General features: G+C 43.1%; 1 protein-coding gene across 4 annotated transcripts in view; it reads left to right on the forward strand.

Annotated features, from left to right (window-relative positions):
- Positions 1 to 16,408, forward strand: part of glg1a (golgi glycoprotein 1a) — a 157,128-nt gene extending 140,720 nt beyond the window's left edge. For 3 of the 4 annotated variants that reach the window (XM_041191137.1, XM_041191138.1, XM_041191135.1), the window contains 8 exons: positions 6,503 to 6,626; positions 8,170 to 8,327; positions 9,349 to 9,450; positions 9,575 to 9,682; positions 11,420 to 11,540; positions 13,465 to 13,571; positions 14,153 to 14,316; positions 14,425 to 16,408. In XM_041191137.1, the coding sequence (XP_041047071.1) occupies positions 6,503 to 6,626; positions 8,170 to 8,327; positions 9,349 to 9,450; positions 9,575 to 9,682; positions 11,420 to 11,540; positions 13,465 to 13,571; positions 14,153 to 14,316; positions 14,425 to 14,566 (1,026 nt within the window). In that variant the 3' untranslated portion in view covers positions 14,567 to 16,408. The remainder of the gene's footprint in view (positions 1 to 6,502; positions 6,627 to 8,169; positions 8,328 to 9,348; positions 9,451 to 9,574; positions 9,683 to 11,419; positions 11,541 to 13,464; positions 13,572 to 14,152; positions 14,317 to 14,424) is intronic. The other variant, XM_041191136.1, reaches the window with a different exon arrangement.
- Positions 16,409 to 20,620: the final 4,212 nt, after the last annotated feature.

Here is a 20,620-nt window from a genome sequence, read left to right on the forward strand (position 1 = left end):
ATGTCCACAGTAGATCTGCCAGCACAGAAACTACACTCTGGTTCTGGGCACATTTGGTCTGCAAGTAGATGATGTATGTCATGGGACATGTCCATCTCACAGAAGTACAGCTCACAGTGTTGAGCCCAGCGGGATACTTGTTTACTTCTGTCGGTGAGCACTTCACCATTTGCTGACTTCTTGGGGGAAACTTGGGTGATGGTAGTACCTTGCACCCTCGTGAGTCCTATATACATAGCTCATGGATTTCCATTGTCACAGGCAGTTTGGACTTCTTGACATAAGATGGTCCAGTGTTTATTTATGCAGTATCTTGCTATGTTTTGCATGCTCCTCCTAAGACAACAGGCAGGAGTAGGCCATTCAGCCCTTCGAGCCTGCTGTGCCATTCATTATGATCATGGCTGATCATCCAACTCAATAGCCTGTTCCTGCTTTCCCCCCATATCCTTTGATCCCTTTCGCCCCAAAAGCTATGTCTAACTCCTTGAAAACATACAATGTTTTGGCCTCAACTACTCCTGTGGTAATGAATTCCACAGGCTCATCACTCTCTGGGTGAAGGAATTTCTCCTCATCTCAATCCTAAATGGTCTACCCCGTGTTCTCAGACTGTGACCCCTGGTTCTGGACTTCCCCAACCATCGGGAACATCTCTCCTGCATTCTATCCCGTCTAGTCCTGTTAGAATTTTATAGGTTTCTATGAGATCCCCCCTCATTCTTCTGAACTCCAGCGAATATAATCCTAACTGACTCAATCTCTCCTCATATGTCAGTCCTGCCATCCCAGGAATCAGTCTGGTAAACCTTCGCTGCACTCCCTCTATAGCAAGAACATCCATCCTCAGATAAGGAGACCAAAACTGCACACAATATTCCAGGTGTGGTCTCACCTAGGCCCTGTATAATTGCAGCAAGACATCCCTGCTCCTGTACTCGAATCCTCTCGCTATGAAGGCCAACATACCATTTGCCTTCTTTACCACCTGCTGCACCTGCATGCTTACCTTCAGGACTGGTGTACGAGGATACCCAGGTCTCATTGCACATTCTCCTCTCTCAATTTATAGCCATTCAGATAATAGTCTGCCTTCCCCTGTTTTTGCTACCAAGGTGGATAACCTTACACTTATCCACATTATGCTGCATCTGCCATGCATTTGCCCACTCACTCAGCTTATCCAAATCACACTGAAGCACGTCTGCGTCCTCCTCACAGCTCACCCTCCCACCCAGCTTTTGTGTCATCTGCAAATTTGGAGATATTACGTTTAGTTCCCTCATCTAAACCATCAATATATATTGTGAATAGCTGGGGTCCCTGCTCCGATCCCTGCGATACTCTTCTAGTCACTGCCTGCCATTCGGAAAAAGACCCATTTATTCCTACTCTTTGTTTCCTGTCTGTCAACCAGTTTTCTATCCATCTCAATACACTACTCCCAATCCCATGCGCTTTAATTTTACACGTTAATGTCTTATGTGGGACTTTGTCAAAAGCCTTCTGAAAGTCCAAATAAACCACATCCACTGGCTCGCCCTCATCAACTCTACTGGTTACATCCCCAAAAAATGCCAGTAGATTTGTCAAGCATGATTTCCCTTTTATAAATCCATGCTGACTGTCTGATTCTGCCACTGTTTTCCAAGCGCTCAGCTATTAAATCTTTTATAATGGACTCTAGAATTTTCCCCACTACTGGCTGACTAGTCTATAATTCCCTGTTTTCTCTCTACCTCCCGTTTTAAATAGTGGAGTTACATTAGCTACCCTCCAATCTGCAGGAACTGTTCCAGAGTCTATAGAATCTTGGAAGATGACCACAAATGCATCCACTATTTCTAGGGCCACTTCCTTAAGCACTCTGGAATGTAGATTATCATGCCCTGTGGATTTATCAGTCTTCAATCCCATCAACTTCCCCAACACCATTTCCCTACTAATACTGATTTCTTTCAGTTTCTCACTCTCACTAAACCCTGTGTTCTCCAACATTTCTTTCTGGCATTTTGAGTCAAGAATGGAGTGAAACAGTTTTGTGTTTTCACCACCCCCCCCCCCCCCCCAACTCTATTCTTCTCCTACATGCTCCTGACCTTTGCTGCCCTGCAGACCTGGAAAGAGTCCACTTGCATACTATGTCAGATGGCAAGCTGTACAATCTGAGGACCAAAAGCGAAGACTGATTTTTTTTATTCGTGGGATGTGAGCATCGCTGGCTAGGCCAGCATCTGTTGGCCACCCCTAATTGCCCTTGTTCAGAGGACAGCAGATTTCCTTCCCTAAAGGACATTAGTGAACCAGATGGGTTTTTACAACAATTGACAATGGTTTCATGGTCATCATTAGACTTCTTCCAGATTTTTTATCGAACTCAAATTCTGCCATCTACCATGGTGGGATTTGAACTCGGGTCCCAAGAGCATTTCCCTGGGTCTCATTACCATGGATTACTAGTCCAGCAACAATACCCCACCTGCCATCGCCTCCCTTAAACTGTCTATACTAACCTATTCATCTGTGTGGAAACTCAGCCACAAAGAATCATGGACTGTTTCCTACCCCTGTAATTTGCTGTCCCTGGTTTTCAGTGTCAAGAAAACCATAGACATGGAACAAGGTATTGCATGTAGGCCCCTGTTCGTGCTAAATAACACCCCACTGGAAGTGGTTAGCAGATTCCGCTATCTTGGATCCATGATGACAGTCAATCCGTCCCTTGATGCAGAATTTGATACACATGTATTGAAAGCAGGTCCTACCTTTGACCAACTCCTGAAACATACATGGAATAACATCAGCTTACTCTTGGGACTAAGCTGATATTTATAAGGCCTATGTTGCCAGCACCTTGTTGTTTGGCTGTGAAACATGGACAACTTGCAGCTATCCGGACAAGAACAACAATTTCCATTTTTCCTGACTGGCTCAGGCACATCTGCAGGATGGAAGACAGTTGTATACCAAAAGACTTCCCATATGTTGAGGGAGTTGGAGCCGGATCATTAGACACTTCATGGCTGCCTGCAAGCATTGACAAGAAGGCCCTAAACACCAATTATCGCACCTGGGAATCACTAGCTGACAGGAAATGGTGACACCCCCTGTAGGCTAGTGCACCACCATGATGACCAGTGGCTGTAGCAATTTGGCAACAGACACCAAGGCCGGAAATAACAACCCACAGTGACAGTAGCTTCGTGTGTGACACCTGTAGCAGAAACTGCATCTTGAGGATTGGCCTCTTCGGCTATCAGCAAAGGTGCATTATATGAAGACACCTCATCTGAAACAGATTTGTTCGCTGCATGTCCATTGTCTTTTGTGAATGGAAGGATGCTGGTGACGATGACGTCTGGAAATGTTAGTAACTTTGAAGCCACTTTGTATCCTTGAACTCCTGCAGTTGTAGTGTAACAGCTTCGAGTCCAGGCAAGAACCTAACATTGCTGCACTCTTTCCCCGCCTCACTGCTCTGCATGTGGTTGCTATATTGGAATTGTGCTATCACTTCGAAAAATGTTCCCTTTTTGGGAGGGAGCAGTGTGTCTGTTAGTGAAAACTGTGCCCTGGTACTTTGTGCAATCCGTCTGCATTCCTTAATGGATTCCATTCCTGATCTGTATCCTGAGGATATGTTCACATTCTGATGGGATAAGCTTCCTCCAAAGGGCAAGGGATTGAGACAAATGTGCAAAACGTTACAATGTTGTGCATGGTGTGACTGAAAGTGCCCAACTCTGTTTTGCTTGTTTGATGTACTTTTGAGGTATTCAAATGTGGTCCCACTGCACTTCTGCCAATCCAGTACCTTTTATAAATGAGAAGCTGCTGCCTGCAGTTTTTGACTGTATTGAGCCTTTTATTGCCAGCTGAAATTTTTATTTTTGAGCCTCTTGTGATTATCAGTGCCGCACTTGGGTTGGGTTCAGTTTCCATGTTAACTAAACAAAAAAAGAAAATGCTGGAAAAACTCAGCAGGTCTAACAGCATCTGTGGACAGAAAAACAGAGTTAACGTTTTGCGTCCATATGACTTCTTCAGACTCTTTTGCTTTTATCCACGTTAACTAACTGGATTTATTTGGCTGTCAGGCAAGTAAATCATTACAGAGCAGCACAAGCTCATGAACAATGGCCTGATCTTTTCAAACTGAATTGTGCTGTTCTCAGCAGTGTAGGTGTTCAATTTCTTTAACAGCCTGTACAGCACGCTTTCAGTTAAATCTTAGCTGGGGATAACCCGGTTTGTTCATGTCTCCTACTTTTCAGGTGAGAGGCTGAATTGCAAAGAGTCCACACTGAATATGCAGGGAGATATGAACTAATGCAGAAAGTAGTTGCAACTATTTCCAGGTTGAATGATCCACTAGATGATAGTGTTTGGATCCCTAACAGCAGTCTTACTTGCTTAATGAACACATTAATGCTGTTTGGAAGCCAAAGAAGATGAAAGCTGCCTTCTGGAAACTAGACATGCTGAGATCGGGAATCTTCGCCTATCTTAGCTTGATCTTTATACAGGACACAATATGTCAACTTACTCAAACTCAAAGCCAGTTCTGTCTCTGCTCACCAGGCAACCTGTCCACCCATGTGCAACAGTGCTACTAGGGAATGTATAACATCCAAAGATCAATGGATTGTTCAAGCTTGTAGTGTGAGTCTGCAAGAGAAAAATGAACCATGAAAGCAAGGATGCTCGGGTGTATTTGAACCTAAACTGACTGCTGATGTCTGTATGAGCATTGACTATAGGCATTGCTATTGGGAGCATATCGTAGCCTCATACAATTGGGCCATTTGCTGCTATTGTACATAAGTTTGTGGTATGTTACTTTTTAATATCTAAGTATATCTTCTTTTAATTCATTCATGGGATGTGGGCTTCTTTGGCAAGGCCAATATTTATTGTGCTCCCTAATTGCCCAAGAGAAGGTGGTGATGAGCTCTTCTTGAACTGCTGGAGTTCAAGTGGTGTAGATGCTCTCTCAATGCTATTAGTAGGATAGTTCCAAAATTTTGACCCAGTGGCAGGGAAGAAATGGTGATTATATTTCCAAGTCAGGACAATGTGTAATTTGGAGGAGAGCTTGCCAATCATGGTGGTGTTCCCATGTATCTGCTCCTCTTGTTCTTCTAGGCAGTTGAGGTCACAGGTGTGGGAGGTTCTGTTGATGCCTCAGTGAGTTGTTGCGGTGCATCTTGTAGATGTTCCAATTGTTGCCATTGCGCACCAATGTTGGAGATTGCAGACGTTTAAGATGATGGATGGGGTGCCAATCAAATGGCTGCTTTGTCCTGGATGGTTTTGAGTTTTTGTGGTGTTGTAGTGGCACAAATCTGTGTAAGTGGGAAGTATTCTGTTACATTACTTGTGTTTTGTAGATGGCGGACAGGCTTTGGGTTTTTTGGAGGTAAGTTACGTGCCACACAGAAGACCCAACCTCTGACCTGACCTCTTGTAGCCAAAATGTTTGTGTGGCTGGTCCAGTTAGGTTTCTAGTCAATGGTGACCAGAGGCTGGTGGAGTGTTTAACATTAGTAATATGACTGAACATCAAGGGGAGGAGGTTAGATTCTCGCTTGTTGGAGATGGTCATTGCCTGGCACTGGTCTGGCATGAATGTTACTCGCAATTTATTAGCCCAAGCCTGAATCTTGTCCAATTCCCACTGTATGTGGTATGGACCGCGCCAGTAATCTGAGGAGTTGCAAATGGAACTGAACACTAATGATCAGTGAAAATCCCCACTTCTGACCTTATGATGGAGGGAAGGTCATTGATGAAGCTGTTGAAGATAGGGCCCAGGACACTACCCTGAGGAACTCATGCAGTGATGTCCTGGAGCTGAAATGATTGGCCTCCAACAACCACAACCTTTGTGCTAGGTATGATTCCAATCGGTGGAGTAGTTTCCCCCTGATTCCCATTAACTTCAATTTTGCTAGGGCTGCTCGATGTCACATTTGATCAGATGCTCTCGCCTCACCTCTGGAATTCAGTTCTTTTGTCCATATTTAGACCAAAGCTGTAATGGGGTCTGGAGCTGAGTGATTTTGGCAGAACCCAAACTGAACATCAGTGAGCAAGTTGTTGCTGAATAAGTGCCGCTTGATTGCACTGTCAACAATGCCTTCCATCATGTTAATAATCAAGAACAGACTGGCCTGGTAATTGGCTGCATTGGATTTGACCTCTTTGTGGACAGGACATACCTGGTCTATTTTCCAGTGTCGGCCAAATGACCAGGGTTGTAGCCGAATAGTAGGAACAGCTTAGTAAGGGTGCAGCTAGTTCTGGAGCACAAGTCCTTCACTACTATGGTTGGCATGTTGTCAGGTCCCATAGCCTTTGCAGTATCCAGTGCCTTCAGCCATTTCTTGATATCACGTGAAGTGAATTGAATTGGCTAAAGAACAGCATCTGTAATTTGAGGATTTCGGGAGGTGGCCAAGACTAGTTGACTGACCAGTTGCATGTTCCCTTGTGTTTGCAGCGTTACTGTGCTGATGCTGACCCAAAGAACGTGTTGCAGTGTCTGAAGCAGAATAAGAATGCTGAACTGATGGACCCCAAGTGCAAGCAGATGATAACCAAGCGACAGATCACACAGAACACTGGTATGTGCTGTTGACCGCAGAAAATCTGGCAAAATTCGTAGGATTAGAATCCTTAGTTTCAGGAACTGCATCCTTGTCTGTGAAGTTGTTGCAGTTTTATGTGGAATTATGGGCAATGCTATATTAAATATAAATATATTTTGTCCCTTTTGATTTGTAAATCCCATTGTCTCTAGAAGTTACTTTTCCCAGAATATAAAAATATTTCATGTTCTCATTATTGCCAGCACTTCTGGGAAAAATCAACCTAATAACCTTGCCTTCTCCATCTTGCCAGTTGTAAAAAATCTTCCATATCCCTTCAAAAATCAAACACTTCTCAAGTTATCTAAAAATGCAAATCTCATTCACTCCATATCTGCTGACCTCACCCTAGCTTTACTCATCTCCATTTCAAATGCCTGTTTTATACCTCACTTTGATACTTTAAACCTTGCAGTCTAATCGTCTCTAGTTTAATTAAATTAGACACACGCACGCGGGCACACACACACACACGCTTTAAAATATCTAACAGTAATATTAGGTGAAAAATATAATTTCTTGACAAGAGTTGAGTGTTGCCTTTGGAATTAGTCCTTTCATGGACAAATGGGTTTTGTGCAATCACTTAACATCCAATGCTCCATGTGTAGCAAGGTAATTTAGTGCATGCCTGTCTAACAAAGTTTTTAGTGGTTTATCAGTGTAGGTGTTTGGTTTCTCGGTGCTTCAGAAATGATCTGATTCCACGTTGGAACTCTTAGGACAGTTAATGATGTCACAAGTTTCTTTTTGTTCTGAAGTGAGAGTTATTCATCTGCAGTGGGGTTCACTCTCGGTTTTCTCAAGTTGGAGTATGTTACCCACCGATCTTGTTCTCGACAGAATGAATGAATTGAGTCAGTGGAGCCTGTTAGAGTTGCCTGAAAATGACTCCAGTTATTCATAGTTGGGCTTTAGAGTAATATTGCAACTGCATTTACAGATAGGCTGTCCCCAGAGACACAGGACAGAAGTTCCACCATTTGTTTTGGTCATGACTGATTTGTATCTTATTTCCATTCATCCACCACCAAATGGGTTCCATATCTCTTAAGACCCTCCCCTAACAAAAAACTATCTCAGTTTTGAAATTTTCATTTGATGCCTAACCTCTACAGAGGTTTTTGGGAGAGAAATTTCCGCTATCCTTTGACTCTCTTAATTCTGCAACTTCATAAAAGTCATATTGGTCTAAATGAAGATGTCAATGAAACCTTGATTTCAAATGCCTGCCAAATTTAGCAGATGTCATGTTAGTAAATGCAGCTGTTTTTTCTTGGGCTTTTATCCCCTGGTCTCAGACAATTTTCCATGCCACCATAGCTGAGAATGGTAACTTACACATGGATCCAGGTCATTTATTGCAACCCAGTACAGAGATTCCATACAGATTCCAAAAAGCCTCTACCTTCAAAGCGTATTACAAGCATATCCATATGACTAGAGTTCACACCTTAATCAGTTCTTCCTCCATGTATTATTGTGCATTTTTCATTTAAGTTTTGTGTGTTCGTTTCAGATTACCGTTTAAATCCAGTTCTGAGGAAAGCCTGCAAGGCTGACATCCCCAAGTTTTGCCAGTCTGTTTTGAATAATGTAAAGGATGGCAAAGAGCTGGAGGGTCAGGTCGTCTCCTGTCTGAAACTGAAATATGCTGACCAGGTACTGACAGGACAGGTGGGCCACGAAGGAGACCGTTTTCCTGAACTATATTTTGGTCATTGCTCTTTCTCCATATCTTCCCTTGCTCGTTGTTCCATATCATAACTAGGAAATGAAGCTTTGATAAAGTAAATCAGAAACTCAAATTAATTTCACTGTTCAATAACTAGAAGTTGTACTTTTAGAATTATTAAAAAGGAGGAATTAGGACACAATGGCTGAAAAAAATCTTCTGAAGGGAATGGGATAAAGTGGATTGCACTTAAGCACTCAACAGTTGTACTATTTTGCTTTCTGTTTTACTTAATAGTTCATGCAGGCACACATTGCTCAGTGAGAGCAAAAGCTGTTAATTAGAGGCAGGCTTCCCATTGTTTGACAGATGAGCATTTATTTGCAGAAGCTACATTTAGTAAGCGAGGAAAACCTCTCGTCGTGTGACATTTCATCAACAGTAGTTCCTACCAACGATTAAACAGCAGGGGAGCTTTCTGTGTGTTAATGGCCACCTTATCCTGACATTTATAAGAAAACAAACTGAGTGCACAGAACTTGATTTCCAAATTGTTTATTGCAATCCCTTGTTAACTGATGACTGAAAGCAGCTAATGTTTTCATAGTGATCAAAGGGTGCAATAGTAAGTTGGTTTAGATGAATAACAGAAGTGTGTTGAACGGAAGTTGCTTAAGGCCTGGATCTTTTTGAAATCAACCAGCTCTACTACACCTTAGTGTACTGACATGCCTTTTGGAGTTGTGCAGATAGACAGATTTTGTTTCCACTCTGAGGCTCTGCCTGTGTTTACTGTGCACAGCCTTTCTACTTGCCCTGCAGTGAGCAGAAATAGTGGGCTGATTCCACTGATTGACATTTCTTGCTTCATTTCTAAGCTATATTTAGTCAGCCTGGCAGTGACCTGATCTGAGCTATTATAAATCTTCAATTTTCCTTTGGGAATGTGCTGAGAGCATGAATTTAACAGTAGCTTGTGTTTGTGACTGAGTGCCATCTGACAATGTTCTCATTTTTTGGCAGCGTTTGTCTTCTGACTGTGAAGATCAGATCCGTGTGATTATCCAGGAGTCAGCCCTGGACTATAGGCTGGACCCTCAACTCCAGATACACTGCACTAAAGAGGTGGGTGAGACTGAGGCGACATGAGGTGGTAGGGAGGTAACATAGGAAATAACGTAGAATGATGAAGCATATCTTGGGAGTACCAGTGGGATTGTGCTGTGACCATCTTTTACTATTTTGGCAGATTAATACCCTGTGTGCCGAGGAAGCGGCAGCACAGGAACAGACTGGCCAGGTGGAGGAGTGCTTGAAAATCAACCTGTTGAAGATTACAGGAGAATCTTGCAAAAAGGTAAAGCCAGCTTTGTAATGAATTGTTTATTTTAAAAGTTAATCGTTCAAGTATGTTATGAAGTCCAACTTACCTTAAGAGCGACAGCCAAGGTCGGAATCTCCAAATCCCGATTGACCTTTCTTGAGTTTTCACGCGTGTACAGACCGGGAGCAGCTGAAATGCGCAGATCTGCATCTTTTAAGTGCTGAGGGTGGCCCCAGTGCACCAGTGCAGAGATGGAAAAGGTGTCAAAACATGGGTCATTGGACTGGGAGTGGAGCACCATTGCTAGCAAGTGTCCCAAAGCGGGGAGGGGGCAGAGACTGGCCCCGGTTAAGTCAAAAAATAGGAAAAGGGCTCTGGGACTTTAAGTGAACAGGGCTCAGGGGGAGCTCTGGTAATTGCAGAGGGCTCAGAAAGTTTGGTGACTCCATGGTGTGGGTCGTTGCGATGAAGTACTGTTTTGGAGCAGTATTGATCTGCAGTATTGAAGAGCTGAAGTTGAACTTGATTTGATGCTTGAGTGCAAACTCAGGAATCCAAGGGAACAGAATCTTGGGAGACAAGGTTAGAATCCAGCAAGGTGGGTTGTTGTTGATGCTGTTGACGTCTGAGTTGGAGCGATTTTTGGAGAGAATTCCCAGGTTAGATCTTCAAAGGTAAGTATTGGAATCCCTCATGAGAGAACCAAGAGTTTGAGAGATTGGCTGATTCAGTGTTACTGACGTCTGGGTAGGCTGTTGAGAAATCCGTGGACTCTGGTTTGGTGCCTTTGCCATTTAGTGTGCAATATCTTGTGTTTGACCACAGATTGTCTGTTAATTTACATGTACCTTATATATTAACCCTGAATGTCACAATATAAGATAGCTATTGTAAATTATTTTCTCTTTTGACCTTGTATGGTAAAGCTTATTCTTGTTTGTTCAAAACCCATGGAATCTTGTGGCTTTATTCTCTTCGTGAGTGATTTGAATCTCAAACTTTGTCTACGTTAAACAAAATATTATTGGTCCTTAACTGGATCTTACCAACAACTTGGTGGTCTGGTCTAGGATCATAACAAGTACTTCAAGGAAAGAGGAGCGAATGGACCTAGGTGCAGATTCACAAATTATTAAAAGTAGCAGCACAGATTAACAAAGCCATAAAATTGCAATCAATACACTTGGATTCATTTCCATAGAAATAGAATTCAAAAATAGGGGTTATGTGATACTTAAATGGAAACTTGGTTAGACTACACTTGAAGTACTGTACATGATTCTGGTCTCCATATTATGAAAAAGGATAGAGGTACTGGAAAAGTTGCAAATAAGATTTGCAAAAATTACACCTCTCAGGAAAGACTGAACAGGCTACTATACCAAATAATGCTATGTATTACAAATGGGGTAAGGAGTTGTATATATCGCGAAGAAAAAGATATTTCATTGTGCAGGACAGACTGGCCCAGAGGGTCTTTTCTTGTCTGTCATTGCCGATATGTTCATACTGCTGTGAAAGGATGTAGCTGTTGATTTTACTTGTTCTTGCTGACAAATTATGGCACTGCATCCACCATATGGTTAATATCAATATCCTTTCCAGTTTCGGAAGTGCCGGATGGTGTTTTTTCTTTACTGGTGTGTTTATTAATAATCATTTTGCGTCAGAGCCAGCAGGGGAGTTGAGGCTGTGAATCAGTTTCAGGATGTGACTGGAAAGCAGAGATTGCTTTGTTTTTGTTTAATGGAATGACCATTTGTCCTGTAGGAGGTGTTGAACATGCTTCAAGAGAGTAAAGCGGACATCTTTGTGGATCCAGTGCTACATGCAGCCTGTGGCCTAGATATCAAACACCAGTGTGCTTCAATCCTACCTGGCAAGGGACGCCGTAAGTGAATCAGACTAGTGGCTGTGAGGGGAAGGAGGTGAAGGGAGAAGCTATTATTCAAACTAATAATTTGGCCAGTCAGTAAGGTTACCACAATCTCACTACTTAACTGTAATGATCTGTATTTCTGTTATGCAGCAGGCAAGGAAAAGGAATTCATACAGAAAGTGCTAGAAAAATTTTGAAACTGAAGAGGAGGTTCCGAAGGCCCCTCTAAGCTGTAGTGCAGGAAATGGAATGGATTCCCCACCAGCCTCCACATTCAACAGATTATCCTCTTGCCATGTCCACCACCTCCAGCGTGATGCCACCACCTAACATATCTCCCTACTCCCCCACTTTTTTGATTCTGAAGGAACCATTCCCTCTGTGACACCCTTTCCTACTCTTCAATCACTTCTTCTTTCCCCCCGCCTGCCAGAACTGCATCTACCTTTGTAAGTGCTGGAGGTGCAACACCTGCCCCTTTACCTCCTCCCTTCCCACTGCCCAAGACCCCAGATACTCCTTCCAGATGAAACAGTGACTTAATTCAGACTAGGGCTGGTAAGTGGCAAGTAACATTTCGCCACAAGTGCCAGGCAATGACCATCTTCAACAAGAGAGAATCCACCAATCTCCCTTTGGCATTCAATGGCACTACTGTCTCTGAATCCCCTACTATCAACATCCAGGGTTACCATTGACCAGAAACTGAACTGGACCAACCATATAAATACTGTGGCTACAAGAGCAGGTCAGAGACTGGGAATTCTGCGGAGGAACTCATCTGACTCCCCAAAGCTTGTTCACTGTCTACAAGGCACAAGTCAGGAGTGTGATGGAATACTCTCCACTTGCCTGGATGAGTGCAGCTCCAACAGCACTCGAAGCTTGACACAGAGGACAAAGTAGCCCACTTGACTGGCACCCCAAACATCATCATCAACAACACCTCCACCACTGACACTCAGTGGCAGCAGTGTGTACCACCTGGAAGCTGCACTGCAGCAGCTCACCAAGGCTTCTTTGACAGCATCTTCCAAACCCATGACACCTACCACCTAGAAGGATAAGGGCAACAGATGCATCGGAACACCAACACCTGCAAGTTCCCCTCCAAGCCATACACCATCCTGACTTGGAAATATATTGCTGTTCCTTCACCGTCGCTGAGTCAGAATCCTCTCTAACAGCACTGTGGGTGTACCTACACCACATGGACTGCAGCGGTACAAGGTGGCAACTCCACCACCACCACCACCTCAAGGGCAATTGGGGACGGCTAATAAATACTGGCCTAGCCAGCATGTACACATGCCCCAAGAGAATAAAAAAATTGTCTTCCTTTAAATTTAGTAAACTGTATCCAGCATCCAGTTTTTTTGTATACTTTAAAAGGGTTTCATTGGCTGTGAAGTGTCTTTGGACATCCTGAGATAGTGAAAGGTGCTACATAAATTCAAGAATCCTTTTTTGAAAGAAAGATAAGTGAGCTTTAATCTATGATCATGCATCAGTAATCCCCTCTGTTAATATATGTAGACCCACAAAAGGTATTGTTTAAAAGCTACAGCCAGCTTTGGTATTTCCAGCACCAGTAGTACTCTAGATTTCCACTTCCCTTTTGATGGTAGCTCCAATGCAGCAGGCAAGATGTAACAGGTTCTCACTGCCTCTGCTCTGCCTGGTATAGGGAACACTGCTTCAGTCACCCAAATAATTTTATTTATATAAAAATCCTGCAACTCATAATTCTGCTTTTTAATAAATTAATTCTGCATTCAATTACTCTTTTGTATATTTGAGGATAATCCAAGCCCATTATTAATTTAGCAGCAGTCTTGTTGGGTATCCTGTGTGGAGTCTGCTGCCTGGCGCCAACTTCCTATAGTGGACTCATGGGAAAGGTTTGTCATTTATTATATTTTTCTTCTTTCCTCAGAAATGTCATGTTTGCTGGAGGCACTGGAAGATAAAACTGTGAGATTGCAACCAGACTGTAAGAAGAGATTACAAGATCGCTTGGACATGTGGAGTTATGCAGCCAAGGTAATGTGAATCAATGTTTGGGGAAGGGATCCCTGCCTGTGTCATCCCACTTCTGGGGAGTTGGGCTATGAATGAACAGTGAAACATTCTACTTGAAGAGGGTAGCCATAAAGCCAGAACTGAAATTCCTTTCTTTTTCTCTGTACTTTGCCATTTGTTTCCAGCCCTGGATTATTTTCCAAGTGTGTGAGTATGCAAGAGTGAAGCCTATGGAACAGCCCTGTGCATCAGCAAGCTTTGACTTTCAAAACTGATTTGGATGTTGGGCACAAATTTGATTTCTTGCAGTAATTTCTGATGTGAACAATATTGCCAAAGCGCAAACAAGTTTTTTCGGCAGGGTTGGAAAATGGATTTTGAGGGGAGAGTAATAGAATTGTGACAAGTCAGTTTAATCCATGAGGAGTTAAGGGTGTGATTTTGCCTCTTTGGGTAGGGTGGAATTTTCTGTATAGCTGTATGCCAGTGAAATTCATGTTTATAAAAATGTCAAGTTGCCTTGTTTCCATGGTGTATAATCTTGCTTTACATTTTAGGCTAAAAGCTCCTCAGTTAATGCAGCATTATTGTTTTTCTTGTAGGTTGCTCCAGCTGAGGGATTTTCAGACTTAGCCTATCAAGTTATGACATCTCCATCCAAAAATTACCTTATGGGCTTGTTGGCACTAGGAGTCTGCATCCTGTTTCTACTGGGTATGACCTGTGGCCGGATCACTAAACGAGTGACACGGGAACTGAAGGATAGGTAGAGCATGGCCCAAGCCTGCCTTTGTACAGCCTCTGTATAGTCTCCTTAAATAAGAGCAGCAGACGCAATCCAATCCTTTACACTTTCTCTCTTTGTTCTGCACAGATTTTACCTGCAGAACAAATGGTGCGAACCAACAACTGCTGCCTCTGCTCCAGCCGGACTCCTCTCTTTAGTTTCCTGTAGACTTGGTTCCCATTGTGTATCTGAATCACGTTCGCCCAGATCAAACAAGTTTTACTGGTAGCAGTCTCATCCAACAGAGATTCTCAACTGTAGGAAAGGTAACTGCCACAAATGGAATGAATCCAAAGAATAATATCAGTTCATGTAGAATGCTGTAGACACAGTCTGCTTCAGCCTTTTGCTTTGTCCCTTTTTGATCATATAACACTTTCTGGTCTTGCCTTGTTTTTATTTTGGAGATTATATTCTTTTCACACTTTCTTTTGGTGATGGTGGGAAGGAGGAAGAGAAAAGCTGGCTATGGTTTCAACCACTGTAGCCCACATTGTAAATTAAATACTGAGTATTGGTAGTTTGAAAGGACTTATCTGTGCATATAGTGAGGTATGAGCCACCCATTAAGGTGCCTAGAGGTATCGAGGCCAAAACTAACTTGCAGTATATTTGACATGTTTGGCATTACATAAAATTGTGGTACTCGTTTTCATCTGCTTCCTGTGCTTTGGTGGTTGAGCCACTTGGATTGTCAGCTTCCGATCATGGGCTGATGACACTCACTCCAAGGAGATAAAGCTCACCACTGAATCTCTAAGAACGGTTTACCCTGCAAATGTATTCAAGTTACGTCACTTTTTATGCCCTGGATGAGGCTAGGAATTGACCTTTATCTAAATTAAGCCATGGTTCATTAAGATATCTATGTATTTCTGTACATGGGTGCACTTTTATTTCACAGCTGCATTCTGATTATGGTACTCTGGGATAAAGGTTGACTGGTGGGAAACAAGACAGCCTGAAATCTTTTGGTTGAATTTTAGGGGAATAAAATAATTTCATATGAGGTGCGTTTTCACATGCACACTGAATTATGCAGTCACATTGGTACATACTAAGGTGGCATAAGGTGTACAGCATTAAACTTTTGCACATTAGTATGTTGTAAAAAAAGTAACACTGATTTGGAATAAAATTACATCTGGAGAGAAGTAAAATTCTGTGGCAGTATATTTGCTGGTTTTAAAAATTCTGTTAAAACAATTGCCAAACTCTACTAGTTTTTTGAAGTCTTTTTTTAAGCTCCAAGTGTACAGTGTGGTCATTAATGCAAGGTTAATTTGCACAAAGTGAACTGGCTGTTTTGATCAGCCTCAGTCGTTGACAGGATCTCTGTTGGATGCACCTGGGGGTGCTACCAGTGATCAACACCATTCCACTAGACTGTGTTGTGAATCTCTATGGCCATAGCCTTCTATACAAATTGCTTCTGAACAAGTTACAATAATCTAATCAGGAAATGTACATTTTAAATACTGATCTCTTGACCGCTAACAGAAGTATCATGCATATTTTATTTTCTCCTTTTGTGTTTAATCTTCAGCCTTATTTATTGTTTACTAATAAATTCTAGCAGGGTCACAGCCTGTAATTATCGACTCTTTTCTGTTGCCTTCTGTTTTAAATTCTCGTGTGGATTTGCCTGGTTACTCTGGTGACTGCCATCATGGTGAAGGGGTGGCCTGCATGTTGCAGACTTGGGATGATCTGTTTTTTTTTAAATTTCCTTTGTATTAGGGGTGTTTAAAATTTTTTAATACAGAATATCTGTAGTGAAATTGTGTACAGTGAGACTCTTTGGCGTCGCCCTCCGTGTTGTACAGACAAGACGCGAAAAGTCGTGCGTTGTACTGCTATAGGTGTCGATGTCACTTTGAAGTAAAATTTACAAACTGTAGGGTTTTGTAAATTTTTTGTGTATAAAATCCGCTTCATGAACGTACAAGATACTTGTTCCCGATCATGCTGTGTAATTCAAGATGTTAATGAAATCCTAACATACAGGCTCTTTGTTCTGTACAGATGAAATGGCAGAATTTATTAATAAAAAGGTCTGCAGGTTTTTAAACTTTGTCCTTTCCTTTTGAGTTGTTCATTGCTGCATTTTTCTTGCCTACGTTGAATCCTCATGGATTTTGACCAGTTTCCTTTGTAAAAATCCCTATACTGAAGGACGTTTATGTACTAATGTTGATGGCCACTTGAAGAAGATGAGGAAGGCCACTTCCCCAATCTTAACTGTAAAGGATAAGCCGGAATTTTAGGACCACTGCAGCATAACGTTTAACAAAGGCAGTGGCTGAGGTACAGCAGTGTGTTACCTCAAAATAAAGGAGTTATAGGAGTATAATAAATTGTGCTCCATTACAATGGAAGGTATTAAGGGTTCAGCAGTGTATGTCTTAAAACATACACTTTTAGCTTACAAGACCACAGGTGTGCATCTGTTCCATGGTGGTTTCCTCCATAACTCACCTGTTCATGCTTTTGACAATTACTACTGAATTTGCTGTGCAATGAATACAAAATAGTCTTTGAAACCAACTTGCACCTGAAAGTAATTCTTAAAGTTCTGTTTGAGGCCATGATGTCTACTTGGATAGGAATCCGGGACCTGCAGCATTGTGTCTAATGCTTACCAAGGCCCCACTGCAGCCTTGATGTGACAGCAGTTCATCTGTTGCTCTATACAGCAATTTTATTGAAGCAATGGATCACTCAAAGTAAATGTATTACACACCTCATTGATGCTGAAACTTTGAGACTATTTGCCACACTTCAAAAACTCTCAAAACACAAGTATCTTTGCTGCTCGTCTCCAAATCCAAACCGTTATTTGCTTAATATTCAAATATTTTTCTTTCCTTCTCCCTCCTAAAGACCATTCTTCTTTTTTTCTAAATTATTTACATGATTATAGCACATTTATTTTTCTATTGCCTACTTCCTACAGTAGATATGCAGTTATTTCTGAAGCCATTGAGAGAAAATACGTTGTGTTCCTGCACCATTGGGTTTTCAATGAGCAACACTTGTATCAGTGGTCATGGTCTGTGATCTGGGCCTCTGGAGGGACTGGATAGCAAAGTGGGTTTCAAATCTGGCCAAGAAGGACTGCTGTTTGAGAATTCCAAGCCATTGGACAGTCTTGATCCATTTCTGGACACAGCACAGATCTATCCCTATTTGACAATGATTGCAAACTGATTTGGAGGCAACAGTAATCCAGGTGCAGGAAACAGGACTGTAGTCACGGTGCTACCACAGCTGAGACCAGTGTACAGGAAAGTGCTTCATTGTGTCTGGTTGTCGCATACCTAATCTGGGAGCGCCCTACCCTGAACACTTAGTACAGTTCCTTATTATTAACATCATGCATCTTGAATGCATTTTTAATCCCCCTCTAGCCATAGGAGAGATGTGGGATAATTTCCCCTTTTTTCCCACCTCTCGTCTGACTAGATGCATTTTAGAGAAGTGTTTTAACCCCTTTGAGTGTGGCTTTTAAGAACAGACATGCTTTCTGGAAAATTTAAATCTAAAGGATCAACATTTATTTGCATAACATCCGGGATGTAGTCACAATAAACAAACACAAGAAAAGATGATTACCAAAAAAAGGGTAGCATGCACTGATATCTTTAAGAATAGAGTTCAAAACTCACTATTACACTGTTTCTTCAACTTGTTCATTGGAAGCATTGCAGGCCTGAAAATTCCCTTTTGGTTCGCTGAAGGTAAATGAAGGTCTGAGTTTTCTGGTGATGCATTTAAAATGGTACTCAATAGCTTATCTAATAGAAACTATAACAAAAACAGAATTACCTGGAAAAACTCAGCAGGTCTGGCAGCATCGGCGGAGAAGAAAAGAGTTGACGTTTCGAGTCCTCATGACCCTTCAACAGAACTATGTGAATCCAAGGAGAGGGATGAAATATAAGCTGGTTTAAGGTGGAGGTGGGGGGAGAGAAGTGGAGGGGGGTGGTGTGGTTGTAGGGACAAGCAAGCAGTGATAGGAGCAGATCATCAAAAGATGTCACGAACAAAAGAACACAGGTGTTGAAGTTGGTGATATCTAAACGAATGTGCTAATTAAGAATGGATGGTAGGGCACTCAAGATATAGCTCTAGTGGGGGTGGGGGGAGCATAAAAGATTCAAAAATAATGGAAATAGGTGGGAAAAGAAAAATCTATGTAAATTATTGGAAAACACAAAAGGAAGGGGGAAGAAACAGAAAGGGGGTGGGGGTGGAGGAGCGAGTTCAAGACCTGAAGTTGTTGAATTCAATATTCAGTCTGGAAGGCTGTAAAGTGCCTAGTCGGAAGATGAGGTGCTGTTCCTCCAGTTTGCGTTGGGCTTCACTGGAACCATGCAGCAAGCCAAGGGCAGACATGTGGGCAAAAGAGCAGGGTGGAGTGTTGAAATGGCAAGCGACAAGGAGGTTTGGGTCATTCTTGTGGACAGACCGCAGGTGTTCTGCAAAGCGGTCGCCCAGTTTATGTTTGGTCTCTCCAATGTAGAGGAGACCGCATTGGGAGCAACAAATGCAGTAGAGTAAATTGGGGGAAATGCAAGTGAAATGCTGCTTCACTTGAAAGGAGTGTTTGGGCCCTTGGACGGTGAGGAGAGAGGAAGTGAAGGGGCAGGTGTTACATCTTTTGTGTGGGCATGGGGAGGTGCCATGGGTGGGGGTTGAGGAGTAGGGGGTGATGGAGGAGTGGACCAGGGTGTCCTGGAGGGAACGATCTCTACGGAATGCCGCCGGGGGGGTGAAGGGAAGATGTGTTTGGTGGTGGCATCATGCTGGAGTTGGCGGAAATGGCGGAGGATGATCCTTTGAATGCGGAGGCTGGTGGGGTGATAAGTGAGGACAAGGGGGACCCTATCATGTTTCTGGGAGGGAGGAGAAGACATGAGGGCGGATGCGCGGGAGATGGGCCGGACATGGTTAAGGGCCCTATCAACGACCGTGGGTGGAAAACCTCGGTTAAGGAAGAAGGAGGACATGTCAGAGGAACTGTTTTTGAAGGTAACATCATCGGAACAGATGCGATGGAGGTGAAGGAACTGAGAGAATGGGATGGAGTCCTTACAGGAAGCGGGGTGTGAGGAGCTGTAGTCAAGGTAGCTGTGGGAGTCGGTAGGCTTGTAAAGGATATTGGTGGACAGTCTATCACCAGAGATTGAGACAGAGAGGTCAAGGAAGGGAAGGGAGGTGTCAGAAATGGACCATGTGGAAATGATGGAGGGGTGGAGATTGGAAGCAAAATTAATAAATTTTTCCAAGTCCCGACGAGAGCATGAAGCAGCACCGAAGTAATCATCGATGTACCGGAGAAAGAGTTGTAGAAGGGGGCCGGAGTAGGACTGGAACAAGGAATGTTCCACATTCCCCATAAAGAGACAGGCATAGCTGGGGCCCATGCGGGTACCCATTGCCACACCTTTTATTTAGAGGAAATGAGAGGAGTTGAAGGAAAAATTGTTCAGTGTGAGAACAAGTTCAGCCAGACGGAGGAGAATAGTGGTGGATGGGGATTTTTCGGGTCTCTGTTCGAGGAAGAAGCTAAGGGCCCTCAGACCATCCTGGTGGGGGATGGAGTTGTAGAGGGATTGGACGTACATGGTGAAAAGAAAGCGTTTGGGGCCAGGGAACTGGAAATTGTTGATGTGACGTAAGGTGTCAGAGGAATCATGGATATAGGTGGGAAGGGACTGGACAAGGGGAGAGAGAAGGGAGTCAAGATAACAAGAAATGAGTTCCGTGGGGCAGGAGCAAGCTGACACGATCGGTCTTTCGGGACAGTTCCGTTTTTGGATTTTGGGTAGGAGGTAGAAGCAGGCTGTCCGAGGTTGGGCGACTATCAGGTTAGAAGCTGTGGGAGGAAGATCCCCAGAGGAGATGAGGTCAGTGACAGTCCTGGAAACAATGGCTTGATGTTCAGTGGTGGGGTCATGGTCCAGGGAGAGGTAGGAGGAAGTGTCTGCGAGTTGAGCTCAGCCTCCGTGAGGTAGAGGTCAGTGCACCAGACAACACCACCCTTGTCAGCGGGTTTGATGACAATGTCAGGGTTGGACCTGAGAGAACGGAGTGCAGTAAGTTCAGAGAGAGAGAGATTAGAATGGGTGAGAGGAGCAGAGAAATTGAGACGACTAATGTCGCGCCGACAGTTCTCAATGAAAAGACCAAAAGAAGGTAAGAATCCAGAGGGAGGGGTCCAGGTGGAGGGAGAATATTGGAGGTGGGTAAAAGGATCCGTTGAACAGGGAGAGGACTC

The sequence above is a fragment of the Carcharodon carcharias genome, chromosome 7 (genome assembly GCF_017639515.1).
Source record: "Carcharodon carcharias isolate sCarCar2 chromosome 7, sCarCar2.pri, whole genome shotgun sequence".
In the NCBI taxonomy this organism is placed as follows: Eukaryota; Metazoa; Chordata; class Chondrichthyes; order Lamniformes; family Lamnidae; genus Carcharodon; species Carcharodon carcharias.